General features: G+C 37.5%; 1 protein-coding gene across 3 annotated transcripts in view; it reads left to right on the forward strand.

The window, feature by feature from the left end:
- The window catches only part of EYA3 (EYA transcriptional coactivator and phosphatase 3), a 95,806-nt gene that overhangs the window by 38,828 nt on the left and 34,449 nt on the right, over positions 1-22,529 (forward strand). Inside the window, exons 4-7 of one of the 3 annotated variants that reach the window (XM_045782706.2) lie at positions 4,336-4,415; positions 9,225-9,291; positions 11,794-11,930; positions 17,875-18,012. In XM_045782706.2, the coding sequence (XP_045638662.1) occupies positions 4,336-4,415; positions 9,225-9,291; positions 11,794-11,930; positions 17,875-18,012 (422 nt within the window). Of the gene's footprint in view, positions 1-4,247; positions 4,416-9,224; positions 9,292-11,793; positions 11,931-17,874; positions 18,013-22,529 lie in introns of all 3 variants that reach the window. The other 2 variants (XM_045782708.2, XM_045782707.2) reach the window with 2 other exon arrangements.

Genomic DNA, 22,529 nt, shown 5'->3' on the forward strand with positions numbered 1-22,529 from the left:
ATTTTGTCCTTGAAACAAATAAGCGCTGATTTTTTCTTATTCATTCATTTTTTTATTCAGTAATATGTACTGAACTCATGTTCTCTGTCGGGTCCTGTGACATATGGAAGAGACATGACAGTAAATATTCCTCAGTCAGATGTGCAGTGTACAGAATGGGAAGAATAAGCAGAAATAGGGGAAATCCAAGGGATTTGGTGTTAATTACCAAATGGATATGGGATGCCTTAATCATTAGCTCCACTCCCTTTAGACAAGAGGCAGCATCTTTGCACCTCCTACTCTTACTTCCTGTTGTCTGTGAACTAACTAGTAACTACATCACCTCTAACATCTTAATTTCCAGAATCTTACCATTTTAGTGCCACACACTGCATTCCAACTCATGTATCTACTGCCACACTAGCCATATGATATCTTCCTGTGCACTTTCCATTAAATGAGCTATCATATTTCCACGCTTAACTGTTGACCCTTCCCACAAAAAAAGACTTCCTTATCTTTCTTATGTTGTTTAGATTATAATTAATGCTGATTAATTTAATCAGTCCCTTACAAACGTTTTGTGAGGGATTTTGCCTTTGAACTTCTCCTTTTCCCCTGTGTCATGCTTCTTTAGCAAAATCACAACTCTAGTTAAACCAACTATCTACCTATTCCATGCTTACTTCCAGTCACCTGAATTTTGTGAGAGAAAAACACAAAACTGTGCTAATTTGTTTTCATTTATAATTACATCTCAAACAGGCACTTAAACACTCTTCATGGTCCAGCCACCCTTCCTGGTGTGTTTTATTCCCTAGTCTCTAAAATTAACTTTCTTTCCCTCCTTCCCTTGCTCCTTGCCTCCTGATTCCTCCCCTTCCTTTCATCTCACTTCCCCTCCACTCTTTTTCCATTCACTCAGCTGGGGATCTTGCTCCCTGAGAGAAATTAGAAACAGTTAAATAGGAACTACCTCATTTGCCTGTCACCAAATCTGCCCGTTTATCTGCTTCTCTACAATATTCTCTGTTACCCTATCTTCCGAAGTTAATTCCCCTGTTTATATGTAAGGCTGACCCTTCCAGTTATATTATGGAACCTACCACCTTCGTCTTTTCCTGCAGTTATCCCTTCTCTTTCAGTTTATTACGTTAAAATATACATAACATAAAATTCACCATTTCATTCATTTTTAAGTGTGTAATTCAGTGACATTATTCCACTCACAGAGTTGTGCAACCATCACCACCCTCTGTCTCCAGAACTTTTTTCATCTTCCCAAACTGAAACTGTATTCAGTAAATAATAGCTTTCCGTTTCCCTGTTCTCCCAGCTCCTGGCAATCACCATACTACTTTCTGTCTCCGATTTTGACTACTCTGAGTACCTCGTATTAGTGAGATCGTACAGTATTTATCTTTCTGTGACTGGCTTGTATTTAGTACAATGTCTTCAAGGTTCATCTATGTCATAGTAGGTATCAGAATTTCCCTCCTTTATAAGGCCGAATAATATTCCATTGTGTGTCCATACCTAATTTTATTTATTCATGCATTGGTTGATTGTGTTAATTATTGATTTTAAGAGTTCTGCCGAATGAGAATCAGGTACTTGTGATGCTCGCTTTTTGGAGTTTGAGTGTTTTTGCTTTTTGGAACATTTTTTTTTCATCATGCACATACTGTTAAGCAAAATTATGTTTATATAACTGAAAATAATTAAATTTTGAAACAATACATAATTTTCCTAGATAAAATAATTTTAAATGTTTAACAAAGTGCTAGTTAATTCATTGTCTTGGCACTATTGTTTCTTTTTCTTTCTTTCTTTTTTTTTTTTTTGAGGTTTATTTATTTGAGAGAGAGAGCACAAGCATGGGCAAGGGCAAAGGAGGAGGAAGAGAGAATCTCCAGCAGACTCCCTGTTAAGTGCAGAGCCTGACGGGGGGCTCAATCTCAGGACCTTGATATCATAACCTGACCCGAAATCAAGAGTTGGACGCTCTCAACAGACTGAGCCACCCAGGCGCCCCATTAGCACTGTTGTTTCTATTGAATCTCTAGACACTCAGTTGAATACGTAGGGGATTTTTCTATAACATAGGATTCCAGGACCATGGGATTTTATATCATTGTATGCCAGATTATACAAATATACCTTCTAAGTTGCAGGGTCTAGAAATAGTCTTTGATCAGTGGGTATAACAGTGAACCCCAGAATTATCCAAGTATACATAGAAGACAAAACAGTCATTGTAGTTAGGAATGTGAAGTTCTTGTCTAGTTTTATACCCTTCTGCTGGGAATCCTATTTAATTAGGCATGATGAGAAATCTGTATTTTTACCAATTATTCAGGTAATTATAGCGATAGACCAGTTTGGGAAACATTGATATAACTACTCAGTATGATTTCTTCCTCTTACCCTTCAATTCCCATATAGTCACATTGGTTAGTACATTAAATGCTATTCCAAAAATACAGGCATTTGAGTAAATAGATAAACTTCATCTGGGGATTTAGCTTTAAAAGTTAATTACAGAGATGCCTGGCTAGCTCAGTTGGTAGAGCATGCAACTCTTGATCTCAGATTCATGAGTTCAAGCCCCACATTGGGCATGTAGCCTACTTAAGAAAAATAAATAAATAGGGGCGCCTGGGTGGCTCAGTCGTTAAACGTCTGCCTTCGGCTCAGGGCGTGATCCCGGCGTTCTGGGATCGAGCCCACATCAGGCTCCTCCGCTGGAAGCCTGCTTCTTCCTCTCCCACAACCCCTGCTTGTGTTCCCTCTCTCGCTGGCTGTCTCTATCTCTGTCAAATAAATAAATAAAATAAAAAAATCTTTAAAAAAAAAAAAGAAAAATAAATAAATAAATAAATAAATGTTAATTACAGGGACACCTGGCTGGCTCAGTCAGAAGAGCATGCAACTCTTGATCTCAGGGTTGTGAGTTCAAGCCCCTGCTGGGTGTAGAGATTACTAGAATAAATAAGTAGACAAACCTTAAAAAAATAAAAAATAAAAGTTAATTACATCTGAGGAAAAATTGTCTGAACATTCAGAATATACCAGGGAAAAAATCTTGATATTATATTTGAATGTTGGCGGTCCATTCAGAAAAGATATGAGAGCTTTAGGAATTTTGATGCTGTGTATTTGTTATATAAATAACATTTCTTTTAAAAATTTTGCTGTGTAGAAACTACTCTTACCTTTTATTAGTCTTATCTTTGGAGATATGTGGAGCCTCTGGTACAGTGTTGTCCACTTTTCCCTAGAGTGTAGAAAGCAAAGCAGATTTCTTTCTAAGGAAAATGAATGTGGGAAGGATGCCTGGGCTGGGGAGACGTAAGGTAATGAGAATGGCTGTGGTTATATTGCGTTTACTCTTTCTAGTCTCTGAGTACTTTTCGTATATTAACTCATTAATCCATGTAACAACCCTGTGTGTTAGGCTCTGTTATTGTCCCTCTTTGACAGTTGAACCTGGGGTACAAAGAAGTTCAGCCCAAAGTCATTAAGCTAGGTTTGGCTGAGTGAAATATCAGTGCAAGCAATCTGGCTTGAGAATCTATACCCCTTAACCACTATGCTATCCTGGCAATTGAGAGAATAACTGGAAAGTAGAAAGTAAGGTAGAAGGGAGAGGGAGGACATTGTGAGGGATGAAAGTGAGTAAAATCTCCATTCCACAATTTCAGTGAGAATTTTGCCATCATTAAAGTGTCTAACATAATGATTTGTTCTCCTAGTTTATGTGATTTACCTTGTGTAACTTCTCTGAAATCTCCCTATAACTTAAAAAAAGATATTGCTCAGTCTGGAATAGGATACCAAATTTTAAAAAAAATGTTTTTAATTGGAGGAAAAGAGAAATACAGTAGAATGAACCATTTAAAGTTCAGAATCCCCTTCTTGGAAGCAAGCATGTGTAATTTGAAAAAACTTCTCAAGTAATTATGAGACCCACTCTCTGAAATCAGGAATCCTCCCTACTTTCCTGTGGAAATTTGGAAACAAAGTGACAGTGCATTTTGGTTTGTTTTTTTGTTTTTTACCACAAGGTCTTTAGAAAAACTCTGACTTGTCTTTGACTTAGCTGGAATTTCTGAGTGATATGAAAACAGAAGGGGTCTAGGGATATGAGAAAGAACAGCCAAATGCTGAGGGTACCAGCCCTGGCCCTCCCTCTTCAGGCAGCTGCTAAAAACCAAGAATAATGATACCATGAAAAAGACTTACTTTGCCTCTTACTTGTGTAGCCTAGGAAGAGAAATGGGTTTGACGTAATCGCTTTCGGCAACACAGCAAGTCCATGAGGGGCTAATGTATTCATTTTGGTTCTCTCAGTCAAGTGAGCAGCCCCGAAGTCAGTGATCAGAAACCTGAAACTTCAAGCCTTGCTTCAAACCTTACCATGTCAGAGGAAAGTAAGTACTATACGTGCTCGGTGAAAGGTGTTCTTATGATCGGGTGATGCTGTTCTTCTATAATCGGTTTTCACTGATCGCCTTGTTTGTCCCATATATCCAGAAGCCTTTCCTTTCCGTGTGTGTGTTTTCATCTTTGTGCTCTCCTATAAGCTTTATTGACATACCAGCTGAGGAAGAAAATCGTATGGGATCCACTTACCTGAGGAGTCACACTTGGTGATTTTATTTTTGTTTTGTTTTGAAGTTGAATGTTCTAAAGGTAATACTGCCTTACTCAAAATCAGAGAAGTTTGTGGGCCAACCTCTAACTGCTCCTCCAGAGACCTTGATGTTTCTCCACCTTTCTAATAACCAAATGACTTTGCCTGTCCATCTGTGCCAAAAAAGAAAAGTAATCCCCTTAAGAGCCCAAGACTGAAACTGGGCCCTGGGGGAGATCCAGCCCAATAAGATACATCTTCCACTGACCAACGTGCTTTCTCCTAGAGAAAAGATACATTCATCTAATGGACAAAAATTTGTAGAGTGTTTTGGGTTTGTTTTGTTTTGTTTTGTTTTGTTTTGTTTTGCAGAGATATAAGTTTTCTCTAGCATACCCACGTATACCCCCAGGTTACCTCCATAGGACAAATAGTCATCCCTGAAATTAAATATCAGTGCCCCTCCATATTTTACCACATACTTTAAAAGAATAAATTTGTATGAGACACTTTTTAAAAAGACACTTGTTTAGGGGATTTTTCTTCTCAAGGTGGTTATGCTTAACTTGATATACTTCCATGTATTAGAAAATATGTCTTTAAAAAAAAGGAAGGACAGGGAAAGGAAGGAAGGAAAGAAAAGGAAGGAAATGGTATATCTTGAGCTATATATATTATTTCCTCAAAGGTACTATTCTAGTGGCTCTCCAGCTCTTAGTGTACTTAAGAATCATCTAGAGTGCATGTTTGTAATGTAGAATTCTGGCCTCATTTTCAGAAATTTTCATTCAATAGATCTGATGTGGATGGGAATCTGTATTTTCAAGAAGATAGCTAGGTGATTCTGATGCATATGAGAAACTGTCCATACTGTGGGAAACTGCTCTAATCAGCGACAAGTCCCTCTGATTTTTTTTTAATGTTCCACTCATCCCCATGAAAAAGACCTGTTTCTTACATATTCCAGGGCCAGGAAGTAAGTTGAGTTTTCTTGTTCCTTCAAGATCATTTCTCCTTTTCCTTCCAAAAACTCCAGTTCCTCTGAAGTCTGTATTTATGCCTCCCCTACCTTTCTTTATACCCTAAATTGAACTCCTAGTCATTCTACTCTTTAAAGACTAGGTCTTCTTTGTTTTCTTCTTCATCCAAACTCTTACTGTTCTTGGTGATTTCACAATCCATGTAGATGACCTATCCAATACCCATCATCATATCCGCCTGCCTTTATGTCCCTTCTTACTCAGCATGGATTCTGTGGCTCTTTATAATAATTGTTCTCTTACAGATACCTTCGATAACTTTGCCTCTTGTACGCTCCTTGCTAAACTCCAGTCCTAATTTAATACAACTCTCCATCTTCCCCTTAAGTGCACTCACATAGCTAAATATTATTGGATAAATTATATACCTAGCTGACTTACTACTCACAAGGCCTCAGGTAGGCACCCAGCATGCTTAGAAATCCTACTACATTTCCCTAATGAATTTTACCTTTTGATATTTCACAGCACTTACTTTCCTCTCAGAGTACCCATACCCTCATTCACTTTTCCTCATTCTTAACCGATGGCTCCATTGCAAATAGAAGTTGTCAGACAAGAAACCCCCTTATCCTCCCACTACCACCAAATCTTCAAGCCTACCTGTGTTTGTACCCATGTTTTCTTGCTTCATTCTTATCCGGATGGAAATAGTATTCTTGCTCCTGTCAATGGTAAGACATTTGTTTGGGCTCTATAGAACCCTTTCTTACCTTCCCCAAGGACTTTGGTATTGTTGTTAACTAAGATTGTGCCTGCGTCATCACATTCTTCTCTTCTTAATCCTTTCTGTCAGTAAAGGGACATGACACGGTATCTGCCATCTAAAACACAAACGAAATCCTTCTTTGGCTCCATATTCCCCACTAGTTATAGTTTGTTCCATGACCCTTTGGAACTCCTGGAAAGGGTTGCCCTTACTTGTTTTCTTGCCCCCTATTCATTCTTCAGCCCTCTCAAGATCATTAATTACTTGCAGTTACTCTGAGAGTACAAGTTCGAGTGGATGTTTCTTCTCCTCTTCTGTGTCTCACTACTTGTCCTCCCACCTTTCTCTTCTATTGGCCCTTCTTCCTCTGCCTGAACTCTGAATGTTGGGCCTCAGGATTTGTTTCTAGTCCAGCATTCTTTTCTCTTTCCGCATCCTCTGATCCATTACATTACTTTAAATATTGTACACATTGTTGATGAATTCCAAATTTATATTTCCAGTTTGACTTCTCCCCTGATTTCATTTGTGTATCCAACTGCCTGTTTGATATCACAACTTAGATATCTGAAAGGAAAGTCATACTTAAAATGCGGGAAAGCTTTTGGAACACCTGGGTGGCTCAGTCGGTTAAGCGTCTGCCTTCTGTTCAGGTCACGGTCCCGGGGTCCTGAGATCAAGTCCCGCGTTGGGCTCCTTGCTCAGAGGGGAGTGGGCCTCTCCCTCTCCCTCTGGCTACTGCTCCCCCTACTTGTGCGCGCTTGCTCTCTCTCTGACCAATAAATAAATAAAATATTTTTTTTAAATGTGGGAAAGCTGGGGCGCCTGGGTGGCACAGCGGTTAAGCGTCTGCCTTCGGCTCAGGGCGTGATCCCGGCGTTATGGGATCGAGCCCCACATCAGGCTCCTCTGCTGAGAGCCTGCTTCTTCCTCTCCCACTCCCCCTGCTTGTGTTCCCTCTCTCACTGGCTGTTTCTATCTCTGTCAAATAAATAAATAAAACCTTTTAAAAAAATAAATAAATAAATAAATGTGGGAAAGCTTTTTATTCCGTTATCCCCCATCACATCTCTTCTTTTCCCAGATTTCCCCATCTTAGGAAGTGGCTTCACTGTCCCTCCAGTTGCTCAAGCTGAAAATGTAGAAATTATCCCATATTCCCCTGTTTTCCTCATTCCTTACGTACAGATCCATCAGAATGTCCTGTTAGTTTTACCTTCAGAATGTATTTCAAGGTTGCACCTCATCTCCGCTGCTGCTATTCTAATATTATAGCAGATTATGCCTTGACTGTTTAAAATCCTTTCACGATTCCTAAGTACTGCAAAGATAAAGCTTCATTCATTCTATAAGGAAGTAAATCTCAATCTATCTCTTAGGATATTCTGTCAGTCTCTTCTAGAATTAAATCAGAGGAGAAGAGTTTGGGTTTTCTTTTTTTTTTTTCTTTTTTTTTTTTTTAAGATTTTATTTATTTGTTTGACAGAGATAGAGATAGCTAGCGAGAGAGGGAACACAAGCAGGGGAAGTGGGAGAGGAGGAAGCAGGCTCATAGCAGAGGAGCCTGATGTGGGGCTCGATCCCATAACGCTGGGATCACGCCCTGAGCCGAAGGCAGACGCTTAACCGCTGTGCCACACAGGCGCCCCAGAATTTGGGTTTTCGAAAGTAGTTGTCAGCAGGGAAAGAACCCATCATGCAAAATTCAAATGAAGTTATGTTTTCTGTGATGGATGTGAAGAACTTTAGACATAATTGAGATCTCTTTCATTTTTGTCAAAATTATTATGGATGAATGTGGTCTACAAATTTCCAATAGTTATTTTTAAAGACCTTGAACGATGGCAGTGGATAAGATCGTCTATGCTAAACTCACAGATGTCAATTTGTCTTACTATTGGCCATGAATTGGCCCCTCATGTGATCTTGACCAGAGTTTCCTTTTTAGTTCAGACACTCAGGACATAAAGTTAGTTGGTTTACTCTTAATCCCTATTAATAGTAGAACCACCTCCTTTACAGATGTTGAAGGAAGTTCTTGGACAGTGCAGGGATGTGGTCCAAGTTCTTTATGATGTGTCTACAGCATGACTGAAATAGTGTCTAATGAATAGGATACTGCTCGCTGTCAGACTTGAGTTGAATATTTACGGATGAAATCGTGAGGGTTAAGCCTTCACAGCAGCTATTTTAGATGAAGTCGTAGGGGTCAAGAGGACACTAGCTGTGAAAGTCTCTTTACTTGATGGTTCATCAGAGCATCACATCCGTTCCTCAGATCTGTCTTTGCTTTGCCAAACTTGAAAGCCTTCACCACAAAGCTGAAAAAATAGTGGTATGGAAGCATACTTGCATCTTTTGCTGCATCGTACACAGTAGCAACAATTTTCTAATAAAACTCGGTACTTCCCCCCACCCCGAAGTCTGTCTTCCTGCAAGTCATTCTTACGGCTTTTTACTCAGAATAATGCAAGCACCCAGAGAATGAAAAGCTGAAGTATAATGTTTTCTGAGATATGGATCTTGCTTTTTAAGTTTGCCTGTGAGCACAGTGAAAGCTTAGGAAGTTGCTTCATCTGTGGCTTTAGATCAGTGATGGATAAAGATAGAGATCAACTGGTACTAACCTTCAGCTCTTTTCCATACCCCCCACATTCTGGCTTCTTTTACTGTCTCCAAAAGTCTAAACTCATTACTGTAAGAGAGAGGGATTTTCTACTGCATAATCTTTCTAAATTTCTCATGTCCAAGCTGTATTCTGTTATTTAGTTTGAAAGACTCTACAATGAGATATGCAATTTTCTCATTTCATTTTTGAAACGTTCTAACTTTTTACCTGGTGATATCTTTCTTTCAGTTATGACATGCACCGATTACATCCCTCGCTCATCCAATGATTATACCTCACAAATGTATTCTGCAAAGTAAGTTCAATAATTATTTCAAAAATCTATATGCCTTTTCTCTAGGTTCATTTCAAAATTTAATTTGATATTTAACTTATTGACATTTAACTTAATTTCACCTCTCGTGTTTTCTGACCCTACTCCAATTTTTTTATTCCCTCTAAACATAAAGTCTCTGTAACACACTTTTAAAAAGTAGATGGTTGCCTGAAATAGATCACTGTTACCCTGGAGCTTGCTGTAAATGAATGGCCACTGAAAATGAAAAATACTATTCGTGATCAAAGCATATCACTGATTGACCTCTGATCATTCTCTCTTTCCTCTACCTTGCTAGATCAATAAACAGAGTTCAAGCCAGCCTCCTAGTGGGACTTCTCAGCCTAATCTATGTTCAGTTTCTTGCTTTAGGAATATCCTCAAAGTAGAATTAGGCTTGAAGTTAGGCTTAGCGGGTTGAAGTCACTAAGAGGCAACGTTTTGGGCATTCAACAGGTAAGATCCGCATTTAAGATCCGCAAGCTAATCATCTCTAAGATGAGCATGTACAGAACTGGGCGTATGCCACACTACCAGCTGTGCGTTGATAAAGAGTGAGCCAGCACATACGTCGATAGATCCGTGTGAATGTGTTCATTGAAGTTGGATGTATTCCCAGGTACTTACATAGGCAGAACACGTAAAGGAATTGGTAACAGAGGAGACTGATACCTATGGGACTGCTTATAAAAAGAAAACTGGCATTTTTTTTCCTTTTTGTGCTCATTTATTCCTTTTGAATTTTTATCAGTTAACAAATAGCCTAAAGGTCAATTCAACGAGTTCTGCAAATTCTAATCTGGTATTTAACACTACTAATAGCATCTTTGGGGCAGTCGTTTTCATGTGGTTTTCTTCTATGAAATGACTGAACCTATTCTCTGAGATCATTATGAAGGAAATAAGAAAATACTTTGAGCTATAAAGACACTATAGGAAAAAAGGATATTATGATCTTTAATATATCTGGAGATCAATCCATTTGAAGTCACCAAGATTTTGAATTATTCCCGTGTGACTTGATAACAGCTACAACCTGAGCTATTTCTTGGTTCAAATCTGGCTAAGAAGAACAGATGTGAACATGAGGCATATTCCAAATTCATGTGTCTATTCAAAAAATAACTTACACACCTATTGCATTCAGGACACCTTATTAGCTGTCTTAATGCAGACCTCTTTAGCACTTACATAAACCATCGCATTATACCTACTTTTTAACTCGACCTCTCCTTCAAAACTTTCTCCCCCTTCTAACCCATTTTACAAAGCAGTGTCAAATTAATCTTTATTCAAGAACAGCTTTGATCTTGTCACTCTTTGCTCAACAATTTTAGTGACTCCCAGTTGTTTCAGATTGGTCTGAACTCAGCCTGGTATTCAAGGTCTTTGTTATCGTTCCTTCTTTTGCTACTCCCCTTCACTTTGTATATGTCCTTAAGCATAATCTGTGCTCCTTGTAGGCCGAAGCCCTTGTTTGCTTTCCTCTCTACCTTTGCCAGAGTTTTTCTCTTTTTCCTTGAACACCCTTTCTTTCCCCTTTCTGCACGTCTTACCTGCTCAGCTCACATACTGCTGCTTTATAGCCTGCCTTCATTTTCTTTTCCCCCAAAGCTGAAAAAAATGTTTTCGCCTTCTGAAACATTCCTTCCTCCCAATATTTTATTGTTCAGATTTATGTGGTACACAAAACGCTTGCATTGTAAGTACAGCATAACTCACCAAATAAAAATAACTGGTATCTAAAAATTCAGTGCAAAAAATGTGGGACCATTGTATTGCATGGATGAAATGACTAGGTCATCTAGCTTAAGTCCCAGAAGTTTCACTGCTGCATTCAAATTCCCTAGCTAAACCTGGGGATATGATTGGCTGCAGCTAGTGGCAGTATCCTCAGGCTTAAACGTCAGTGGGGAGAGTCTGAGTCCTGTCTGGGACTACTCAGATTTTATTAGTTATCTGGCTCCTGTTTTGTAGGCTTGGTCTGGGGATATTGGGGCCTACCCCCTACTCCCTGTTCTTTGATGTGTAGTGATTGCTTGCTTTTTCTCTATCAGCCTAACCCTCTCTGAGGTGCTACTCTCCCTCTTAGAACTTTTTTGGCCCAAAGGGCTAAGTGGACAGTAAGAGCCAATTGTGAATCCCATTCTGTCCAGTTTTCTGTTACGTTAGGGGTTCATTCTACAAGTAGATAGACTCCAAGTTTGCATGTAGCATATCATGGACCATTGTAGCATAGTAATTGGACCTTGGGAGGATATTTGGAACTATTAAATTTCCCATAAAAATGTTTCTTAGGTGATAGTAGAACCTGGAAAGGAAAAATTAGTTCTACCTTCTGACCATAGTAAGAGACATTTTATGTGGAAGGTTAGTCTCCTCGTTGCTGATTGTTTGCTCTTAGTGGTATTAACTATTTCCTCTATTTTTCATTAAAAATATATCACACATGAAAGTTTTTATTTTCTTGAACTTTTCTAGACCTTATGCACATATCCTCTCAGTTCCTGTGTCGGAAACTGCTTACCCTGGGCAGACTCCGTACCAGACACTACAGCAGTCTCAACCCTATGCTGTCTACCCTCAGGCAACCCAAACATATGGACTACCTCCTTTCGGTAAGGCGTTCTATTATAAGCAATTTCTAGGAGTGTTGATTTTATCCCCCAGAAACTTCAGTCTTTCTCCAAAAATCAAGTATGGCTAATCAGAAAGCTGAAAGATGATGGATTGTTCTTTACAGAGTACCTAGTCAGTTATAGGTGTGACGAAGTTGGGTGTGCAACTTTCCAACAGTATGTTTGACACATATTAAATAAAATCATAACTTTCAATACTCATTTGTGTATCTACCAAAATTTAGCTATTTCCGAGGTACTAAATCTTAACTGTAAAGCTTGGAATCTTTAAGTGTTTGGGAAACTCTTTGAGGCATTACTGTTACTTTCTTTATATAAAATGTGTTACCATGGTTAGATAAGCATAACAAATATATTTTGAGATGACTCATTTTCCTGCTAATACTTGGTAATCTAAATATCCAGATAGAGTATGCCTTATAGCATACTCTCCCTTTTTTTGGTCAATTTCTCCCTCTCTTTTCCTCCCTCTGTCCTAAACTGATCAGTTGTTGCTCTGCTGAACCAAGAAGTCATCTTAGAATGAGGAGAGTCCCCAATTTTATATAGCCTTATCTTGGGCATAGTTGGTTCTGTGGTTTTAGGTATGTTGGACATGAACTGTGAATTAGATTGATTTACTAGAAGTCAGTTCGAGACTCATTGAGCACTTAATAGGTGTGCTGTTTTTTCTCTGTGCGTGTAAATTGATAGATACATGCAGTGTGCTTTATTGCCCCTTCCCTGGTTTCCGAGAACTGGTGTTAGAAAATTGAGAGAATACTGTATTATTTTTCACATATGCAACATGTTAATAAAATTATATCTGTAGCCTTTACTGAAACTAGCTGGAATTTAGAAAGATCTTCTAAACAGATCACCATAAATTCTGGATGTATTAGTGTTGTCTGCTTTTGGTTTCTACATTCCTGCTTTACCTGGCCTATTTGACTAGTCTTTATGATAGTGACAGCTTTCTTAGTTTTAGGCTTGTTAGCATGCCTTGGCTCCTGATAACTACTAAAAACAAAAATGGAAAGTTATGTTTTAATGATAGTGGTAGTTGATAACTTCATGGAAGAAGAAAAACAGAAATGCTCGTTTCCCCATTTGTACGTCCATGCCTCCATGCCTGGCAGTATCAGCCAGTATACTAAAATCTTAAATTTGTTATATTATATATTTAATGAGCCAAGACCGAGCAGTCCTTTTGGAAATGGAACTCTCTGTGAATATGTTTGTGCTTATATCTTTTTGCATATGTTAAAGCTAATTTTTCAACAGATGACTAGTAAAAGCTAGCAAGTATAAAGTATTTTTATATCAGTTTTTTACCTTCTGTTTTGATTGAAATTCATTATTAGCAAGCCCAGAGCCCTTTATGACATTGTTGAACAGTTGGTCATTCCTGCTGTTCAGTATTAAATAAAACTATTATATCTCTGATCCCAGATTATGGAATACCTAACATAGTGCCATGTGCATTTTATGGTATCTTTTATGATCACTGCATTTCCCTTGTATTAAAGAAAGAAAAAAAATCTGTGTAATAGGTCCTTGGTAAAAACTTGAAACTGTTTATATTGTAAAGAAATGTTGGTAATAACAGGCTCTTTTATTAATCTGGTTTTGTTTAATATTTGGGAGTGAGGGAGACTTGTTTCATAAATTCTTCTGTCAGTATTTGAAAGAAAGAGAATCAGCTAAATCAGACTCTTAAGTAATATGTGATGCTTACTGGAGGAAAATTTAGGTTGGGGTAATGTGAATGATAGATGTGGCATATTCTCAGAATTTATTAAGGAAATTATAGATATGGCTTTTTTTTTTTAAGTGAGTTCACTCAAGTATAAAATACTATTTCTTTCTTCTTGTTAAGATTTGACAATTTTATCTTAGTGCTGCCTGTTAGCACTATAACTAGATTAGCTAATCTGTTCTTTTATTTCAGATGTAAACAAGGCTTTGGAAATCTCGCTGTAATAATATCTAATGTTTATGAAGTGCATTATATACCAAGCAATATGCTGGGAACAAGTACCTCACACTTTACATTATTGTCTTATTTAATCTTAGAACAGTCCTAGGGAGTGAGCAATAGTATTTTCCCTTTTTATAGATGAGGAAACAGGCTTAGAAGGATCAAGTGACTAGCCTGAGGTCATACAATTAGGAAATGCCTGGGTTTAGAATTGAACCCAGGTCTGTTTAATTCCAGAAGTACTTATAAGTTTAGTCTGTGTCTCAGAGTTGAGTTTGAAATTAAAAGATGTTCCTCCTCTTGATGAAAGGAGAAAAGACTAGAGGAAATCTAGGAGGCCTATACTGTGAGCAGTCTGTAAAAGTAAAGGAATAGTGGTCATATTCTTATTAAGAGCTCCATAGAAATGTAGTGGGATGGCAGAAAGAGGATTCAAGGGTTAACTTCCAGTGATTTCAGTGAACATGTGGGAAGAAAGGGACACCCATTTATTTTTAGGAGCTCCTAAACGATTACCTTAGCTGCCACTGTTCCAGCTTCTTTTGAAAGAACTCTAATGTGAGATGGAGATTTGGTAATAGTATTAAGAACCTTAAGGATGTTCATGCCATTTCCCCCGGCAGTTTCACTTCTAGGGATTTATCCTATGGAACTAATTAGAGATACCACAAATTTTCAAACCAAGATACTCATCACAGCATTATTTATAACAGCAAAAGATTGGAAACAGCCTACATTTTGAATTGAAAGGCATGTGTTTAATTGCAATATAGCTATAGAATGGAAAACTTAGCAATCATATTCTCAAAAATTCACATTCTTAAAGAATATTCGGCATCTCGAGAAAAGTTTATTTTTAATTTTAAAAGCAATGTGTAAAACTAAAAGCAGTATAATATGCCAAGTTAGTATTTTTTAAAAATATGTACATAAAGAATAATTTGGAAGAAAATGTGAATGTTCGAGTACAGGCATTACAGATTTGATCTCCATTATCACGGCACTGTGGGAGGCGAGGACATAGTTGCATTATGCACAGGTGTCCGGTAACACAGTCCTGTACAAAAGCAAAAACTGCCTGTATTTTTTTCTGTGCAATGACACTATGCAATTTTTTTCTTTATACTTTCTGTGTTTTCTTCATTTTCTGTAACACACGTCTACTCACTTTATAATTAGGAAAAATACTCAGATTAAATTACTTAGTATTTGTAATAGCTTATCCCAGTGAGATATCAAATCAACAAAGCAAGATATTCTTTCATGTGTTTTTTCCTGAGCATTGGCATGTACTTCAGTTCCTAACCAAACTAATTTTCCTCTTAAAGATCTACTACTCTGATATGTATTACTATAAACCGAGCTGCTCAGTTTAGTTTGGTTAGTGACTAACCAAAGGTGAAGTATTTGTGCTGAGAAACTTGGGCAGCATTTGTGGTAAGACCCCAGTGTGGGGCAGTAAGAGAGTGGCGCTCAGAGATAGGCTTCATTTGCCATTGTTAGACCAGCTATTGTTCCACATCAGGCCCTTGGTGTTTAAAATGACTTGGTAAGCTCAGTAGTTGTAGGGATAGAGCAATGGACTAGGAGTCAGAAGAGCAGGGTTTGGTTTCATCTTCACTATGGGCAGTATTGCTCTACGGTCAGACCATTTGGTCATGCTGCCTGTGACTTGGAATTCTGGGAAGGGCGTTTTTAAAGGAAGATATTTATATGCTTTCAGAGCAAGGCTACTGTGATGCCAGAGGCAGTGTTCATATGATCTTTTATTCTTCGATTCTTCATAAAATAATTGTATTTTGAATATCAACTTCATGTTTCTGGTCACGAACATTCAAAACTACTCTGAGTAGCCATTTCCCTACTTGCCTTAGACATTTTGCCCTGGTTTTTGACCCTATAAGAAGAGCCAGTTCATACCTTTTGAAACTTAAATAAATAATGAGACTGGCAAAACATTTTCAAGAAATACTATTCTCATTAATAAGATTCTATTTTAGTACAGTGTAATCTGAATGTGTTCGCAGATCCAACACACAGATTCAGAACCTATTTAGAAAAAAAATCACATTGATTACAATAAACCTGAAAGTTATTGTGACATTGAAATGACAGTTTGTTTGCTTAAAAACGTGATACTCAACCACAAAGTATCATGGCACTGATAGTCAGATTTCAAATAAATGTTCAAAAAATAACATTTTCAAATATTTTTGGTGTTGAAATTTAGGTTTAGTTAGGACTTTAGCTGTGGCTAATGATCATAAACTAAGCATGGAACGGGGGCCAGCCCTCCTAATGCATGCAAGAGATGATAGTATTCTTTATTGTCCCCAAATAAGTTATACCATGTGTTTAACAGGTGAGAAAAGAATATAACTTTTTTCTTTTTATCTTTTAGCAGTTTGGGACAAGGTGATTGCCACATTCCATGTCAATGTGAGATTTTCACATCTCCCTTACATTTACTAATCAACAAATTTTACGGATCTGAGATATGTCAGTGCCCTGGTAAAGCAGGGGGCCCTACTATCAGTGCATTGTATTTCTATAAATTCAACATCAGATTAGAAGTAAATGAAATGAGTTAATATTGAATTTGAAGCTATGGTTGACCTTGGTATTGATTTCTTACCTGGAAGGTGATTGTGATCCTTCTTGGACCTAATTTAGCTTCAACTACACTGATCCACCAGCCATAATTGTTCAGAACACAGTGAACAACCAGACAGTAAGACTTTTTATAGATCGATTTTTGCATACCAAAATTATCACTAAAACTATTCACCATAAAGGACATCCTTAGGCTGTCATGTAGAAGCAAAGCTTTGTTTATGGTTTCCTAGTTTACTGCAAATGAAAAAGAAGATAAAGTGAGAAGTAAGAGATTGTCAAGTGACAGGTCACAGAGAAAAAAACAAAATGATATAGAACTATAACCGAGTTCTGTTTAGTAGTAAGCAAATGTCTTCACACATCCCAGTAGCCTTTGGGGGTGTCTCTGTAATATATATAGCACAACACACTAATTAATCTTTGTGACAGTAGTTCTGAGAAAAGCTAAAGGTACGTTCACTATTTCCTCCTTGCAAAGAAGACAGGAAAAGATACAAATATATTTTAGAAAGATTGTGACTCAGGAGCATTGTGATAAAATAAAAGTGAACAGCTGTGATATCCATCAGTATGAGAGATTTATATGTGCTGACATGGAAAGATGTCTTTCACAGGTGTTATGTGGAAAAGCAAATTATGAACAATGTGTATAACATCCCATTTTTGTTAAAAAGAAAAAAAGATTAGTAAATACGTAGAAGAAATCTAAGTGACTTCTGCAAACTGTTAATAGTGCTTAACTCTGGATGCTGGGATTATATATGACTTTATTTTTCTAAGTTATATGTTTCTGTAATGTTTTTAATTTATAAAAATTAAACCTATTTAGAAAAATGTCTTTCCTAATCAGAAGAAACAGGTAACAAAATAACCAGCTTAAGAAGGCAGAAAAATACTCAATACATTTTAGAAAGATTTGGTGCTTGTTTAATGGGTAAGTGAATTTTAAACTTATCTGGTATGTCTCCCGCCTTGACAATGGATAAATGATTTATCACTGTACACAATCATCAGACACTCTTTACAATAAATACTCCAGTTGGGTGTCAGTAGCTTTTTTTTTCTGAACCCTGGTCAGTCTCCCTCAGCCATGGAAATGAACTTATATACATATCATTATTGGGATTTTTGACAAGATTTTTGTTTCTATGGCCCCACTCCCCAGTCTTGGAAATTGTATTTGCTTGTGGTATATTATGAGTGGGAGAATCAGTAATTTTCTCTTACAAGCAAATTTACTTTTGTTTAAGATTTAGGTTTTAAACCTACTGGCTGATATTTGAAAGCATAACCATGCTCCTCAGTCCCAGTGTATTGTTTGTAATTGGTCCAATTTATCTGATTCAGGTGCATTGTGGCCAGGTATGAAACCTGAAAGTGGTTTAATTCAGACTCCATCTCCAAGTCAACACAGTGTTCTTACCTGCACTACAGGGTTAACCACAAGCCAGCCAAGCCCAGCACATTATTCTTATCCCATCCAAGGTAAATAGGCATGGTTGTGTGTGTTTTATTATTGTTGTTTTGTTGTTTTCAGTCTATCTATATCTCCAAACAAATTGTGTAATACAGGAGCTCTGTCTTGTAAAATAGAAGGGGGTGATATTTGCATTTGTGCATGCTTTTTGTTGCTTTAGGCAAATCAGAACCCAGGACTCTAGTTTGTAAATAGTTCAGCCTTTAAATGGGAACTGCTTCATAGAATTGAAGCCTTCCCTTTTGCATGTTGGTGTCCAGAAAACCTGCCTGATTTTGTTTCAGTCTGTTCTCAGTGCCGTTTTGTCCTATAAATGAGCAGAAAGACTCCATGGGGTAGAACTTTGCTGACTTCTTTTATGTGAAGTCCGCATAGGGCAGAAGTGAGATGTGTGCTGCTTTTTTGCTACGGTGTTGTCTTACCTCCATCCTCACTCCCCCACTTGCTGCTTCTTGGTGAGAGCATCTTTCTTTCTCAAAAAGTTCGTCTTGTTTCTATTTCATGATAAAAAGCATAGCCTTCAAGCTCGAACTCTGAAGATCTTTGCCTTTCTGAGTTGCTCTTCTGAAAGGTTAGAATTATGACAGGACTATTAGCAATGAAGACAGAGTAACTCAGAAGGCACTATGGAATTAATTCCCTGCCCTTCCAGATCTAACACAGGCAGTTTGTCATTACTCCAGATTGGAAATTAATGTCCATGTACCTGGCTTCTCATCTGCCTCCTTTCTCCTGATTTCTCCCAGCTTTAAGATTTTATTCCCTATAAAATGGGTGCTAGAGGAGTGAGGATGGGATAGCAAAAACTGGTCTGAGATACTCTTAAGATACGAACTTTCGTGATGAGAAAGTGTTTTGATGTAGATTATATTAAATAAAATAGTTTGCTACTCAGTTTTAATTGTTTTCATTTAAATGGTTAAGAACTACTTCTGTTTGATCCATTTACCAGTTAGTAAATAATTAGGATGTCAGCTGGGCAGTCTGACCTCAGAGCATGAGTGCAATATTTATGATTTTCAGTATTGAAATCATGATGCCAATATCAACTTTCCCATAAGTGAGAACCTTTACTGACAGATAATGAAGTTTATTTTTCCTCCCCTTTTCTGGTTAACCTCTTGGCCCATTTTGTTGTTCATTAGAACTTTGGCAGAGGGTAGAATTTAAGGCAGAAGGTAACCATCAAGTTATCAATTTTTGCCTTTATTCTGAAGAAAAACATTGGTAGAATATAAGTTGAAACAATTGGCTAAAATGAAATGCGTGTATTGGCAGAGTTGAATTACCTGGGTTGTCTGCCCTCAGTATCACTCTCCTCACTCCCACCTTTAATTTCACTTAGCGTGGACAGTGAATATTAGCTATCTAGGGCTGCTCTGTTCCCCCTGTGTAACTATCCAGTCCTTCCACAGAATAAAAACAAGAAGAATTCTATCAATTTTTGGAAAATGGTCAAAATAGCAGTGTCTCCTCATCATACCCCAAAGCATTCTATAATTAACATAACATGTAGATTGTCTAGAGTTGTCAGATCACTGTGTTGTACACCTGAAGCTAATGTAATGTATGTCAGCATACTGCAACTTCTTTTAAAATATGTAATTTCAGCCTAAAAAAATTATACTTCTGGCTCGATCAACTCTGATCAAAGCCCTTTCTTCAGTTTATACAACGATGTTCATGAAAACCCTTTGGTTAAGTAAATCTGGCTTCTTTACATCAGTCTTTTCCTAGGGTATAACTATGTGGCCCAGTCTCTGATTATTTTCTTCAGTTGAGATGGCTTAAATGGCTAATATTCAAGTGGTAAAATTAATTTCAGAAATTTCAAAATTAATTTTAACTCAATCTTGACTTCTAATGAATGTGCTTGCACTCTAATATTGTTGGTAGCACATGATAGTCTTTTTTGATAGTCTTTCATTGACCATGAGTTTTGTTTTGTTCTGTTTTTTAATAGACTTTAGTTTTTACATTAGTTTCAGGTTTACAGAAAAATTGAGAGGATGGTACAGAGAGTTATATATTCCCCCATCTTGCATATAATTTCCCCTATAATTGACATCTTACATTAGAATGGAACGTTTATTACAATTAATGAACCCATATTGGTAGATTATTATTACCTAAGTCCATAGTTTATTCATATTTCCTTAGTTTTTACCTGATGTCCTGTTTTTGTACCAGGATCCCATCCAGGATACCACATTCCATTTAATTGTCATGTCTACTTAGGCTCCTCTTGACTGTGTAGTTTTTCAGGGTTTTCTTGTTTTTGATGACCTTGACATGCTATACATGAATCCCACAAGTTATACAGGAATATACATGTCTACAAAATAGACGGGAATCCCACAAGTATTTATTGAGCGTCACCTACTCTGTGCCAGGTTTTTTGCTAGATATTGGAGATAATGAATAAGATAATAAGATTCTGCCTTTGTGGAGCTTACAGATGAGTAGAGGAAACAGAAAACAGGCAAGTAAATAATTAAATAGATTTTGAAAAGTTCTCTGAAAGAAAAAAAGAATAGGTTCCTGTGACTGGAGAACAAGGAGTTAGTTTTATTATTATTTTTTTTATTAACGTGCCAGCAGGGGGCAGTGGGGAGGGGCAGAAGGAGAGGGAGATGGAGAGAGAGAATCTTAAGCAGGCTCCATGCTGAGTGTGGAGCCCAGTGTGGGGCTTGATCTCATGACCTGAGCCGAAATCGAGAATCAGACGCTTAACTGACTGAGCCACTCAGGCGCCCCAAGGAGTTAGTTTTAATAGACAGGTCAAAGAGAGTGCATCTGAGGAAGTAGACATGCTCAGGAGGAGCCAACATGCTGGGAGGGCAAGAGGGACAGGCCAGGGAGAACAATCCAGGCAGAGCGAGCAACACTGCAAAGGTGCTCGAGGGAGAAAGAGCTTGTCTTATTTTGAGTAACTTGAAAGCCAGGTAGAGAGAGACACGTATAAAATTAGACATGGGTAGAAAGTAAATCTTGTGCCAACTTTTATGTACCATTAACCCTTAGGTCAGCCCTCTGGCTTTGGGGCAGTGTCATTTAATTTGGCTGTGCCTCTCACAGCTCTATAACCACCATCTCCTGATTAAAACTGTCTATGTATTTTGACTATATTACTTGGACCTCTAGTGGGGCGTGGTTCTTCACAACACACCTATGAGGAAACTACTGAGTCGCCTCTTTTCATATTTATTAATTGGACCTCTAGTGGGCCATGGTTCTCAGAAGCTTTGTCTTTCTATTATTTTACAGCTCCGTTGTCAGAACAGGAGTGGAGACTATCCAAAAACAGTTGGTCATGCCATTGACGTTTGGAGGGCTAATAGTCTTCAGATATATATCAATAGGATTGACCACTTGAGTTTTGTTTGATCCTCTAAGTTTGTACTTTTTGTTGCAATTTTATTGCCGCTACTTTTGTTTTTTAAATCTGCAATCAGATATTATTTGTTGAGACATATATATGTGTATGTATATGGGTAGACCAATAAGTACTTTTTTGAGATGTGTGGCTTTTTAGTCATAGTTATATGTAGGGTAGGGTATACAGTGATGTGTGTACATTTTTAGGTAAGTTTAGCTTGGGTTCAATGATAGTTACAAGAGCCTAAAAAATTATTTATTTATTATCATCTGACTCTGTCAATGGAATCTAATCTCCGTGAGGGCAGGGACTTTGCCTTATTCACTACTCTGTTCCTCAGTGACTAGAACGGTTTCTGGATGCATAGTATGCTGTGGTTTGCTGAATGAATGAACTAATGGCACATATGAGAAATGATTTGATTGAGTTGGAGAAGTGTTACTGAACCCTATAAACTTTCTAGGTCAGCAGGCCAACATTTCCTGTGATAGAAGTCACTATTGCTGAAAGTAGTTTGTGATCCTTAGTAGGGTACTCATTAAAAATTCAGTATCAGCAACTAGCTAATCAAGTCATTAAACTTTTGGTGGAGATAATAAGAGTATATGACCAGTTGTTTGTAAGGTCTACCTTTTTACCTGTAGCCCATTTCAGTAAGTGGTCTGAAAATTGTTAAATTTATAAAACCACTTTGTTAGAGTACTTTTCCCCCCCATGTATGTCATGATCAGATATGAATGGGTTGTACTGCTAACCATTTATAAGTTAGTAAGAAGGTAGAACAGAATTAAAGGGAAATAGGAGGAAAAGAGGAGTATATGCTAGAATAAAGACCAATGAAAAATTGAACTAGAAATGAACTTTGCTAGGAGAGATAAACTTAAGAGATTAAGTAAATTATTCATTTTTCCCCCCACCTAAATCACCTTATGTTCTTCTGTTTTATTGCATGGCTACCTAGCATAATGTACTGGTAATAAAACCTGAAAGCCACTCAAAATCTCTACCCACAAGAATAATTAAAAACTATATACAGAATCATCTAAGCCTATGTATTATACAGTAATTCCTTGTACTTCCCTGTAGGGGAAAAATGGGTTAAGCCATAGTAGAAAAGAAAATGAATATTGGTGGGAAGAAAATACC

Source organism: Ursus americanus, chromosome 33 (assembly GCF_024610735.1).
Source record: "Ursus americanus isolate L20-20 chromosome 33, mUrsAme1.1.p, whole genome shotgun sequence".
NCBI lineage: Eukaryota > Metazoa > Chordata > Mammalia > Carnivora > Ursidae > Ursus > Ursus americanus.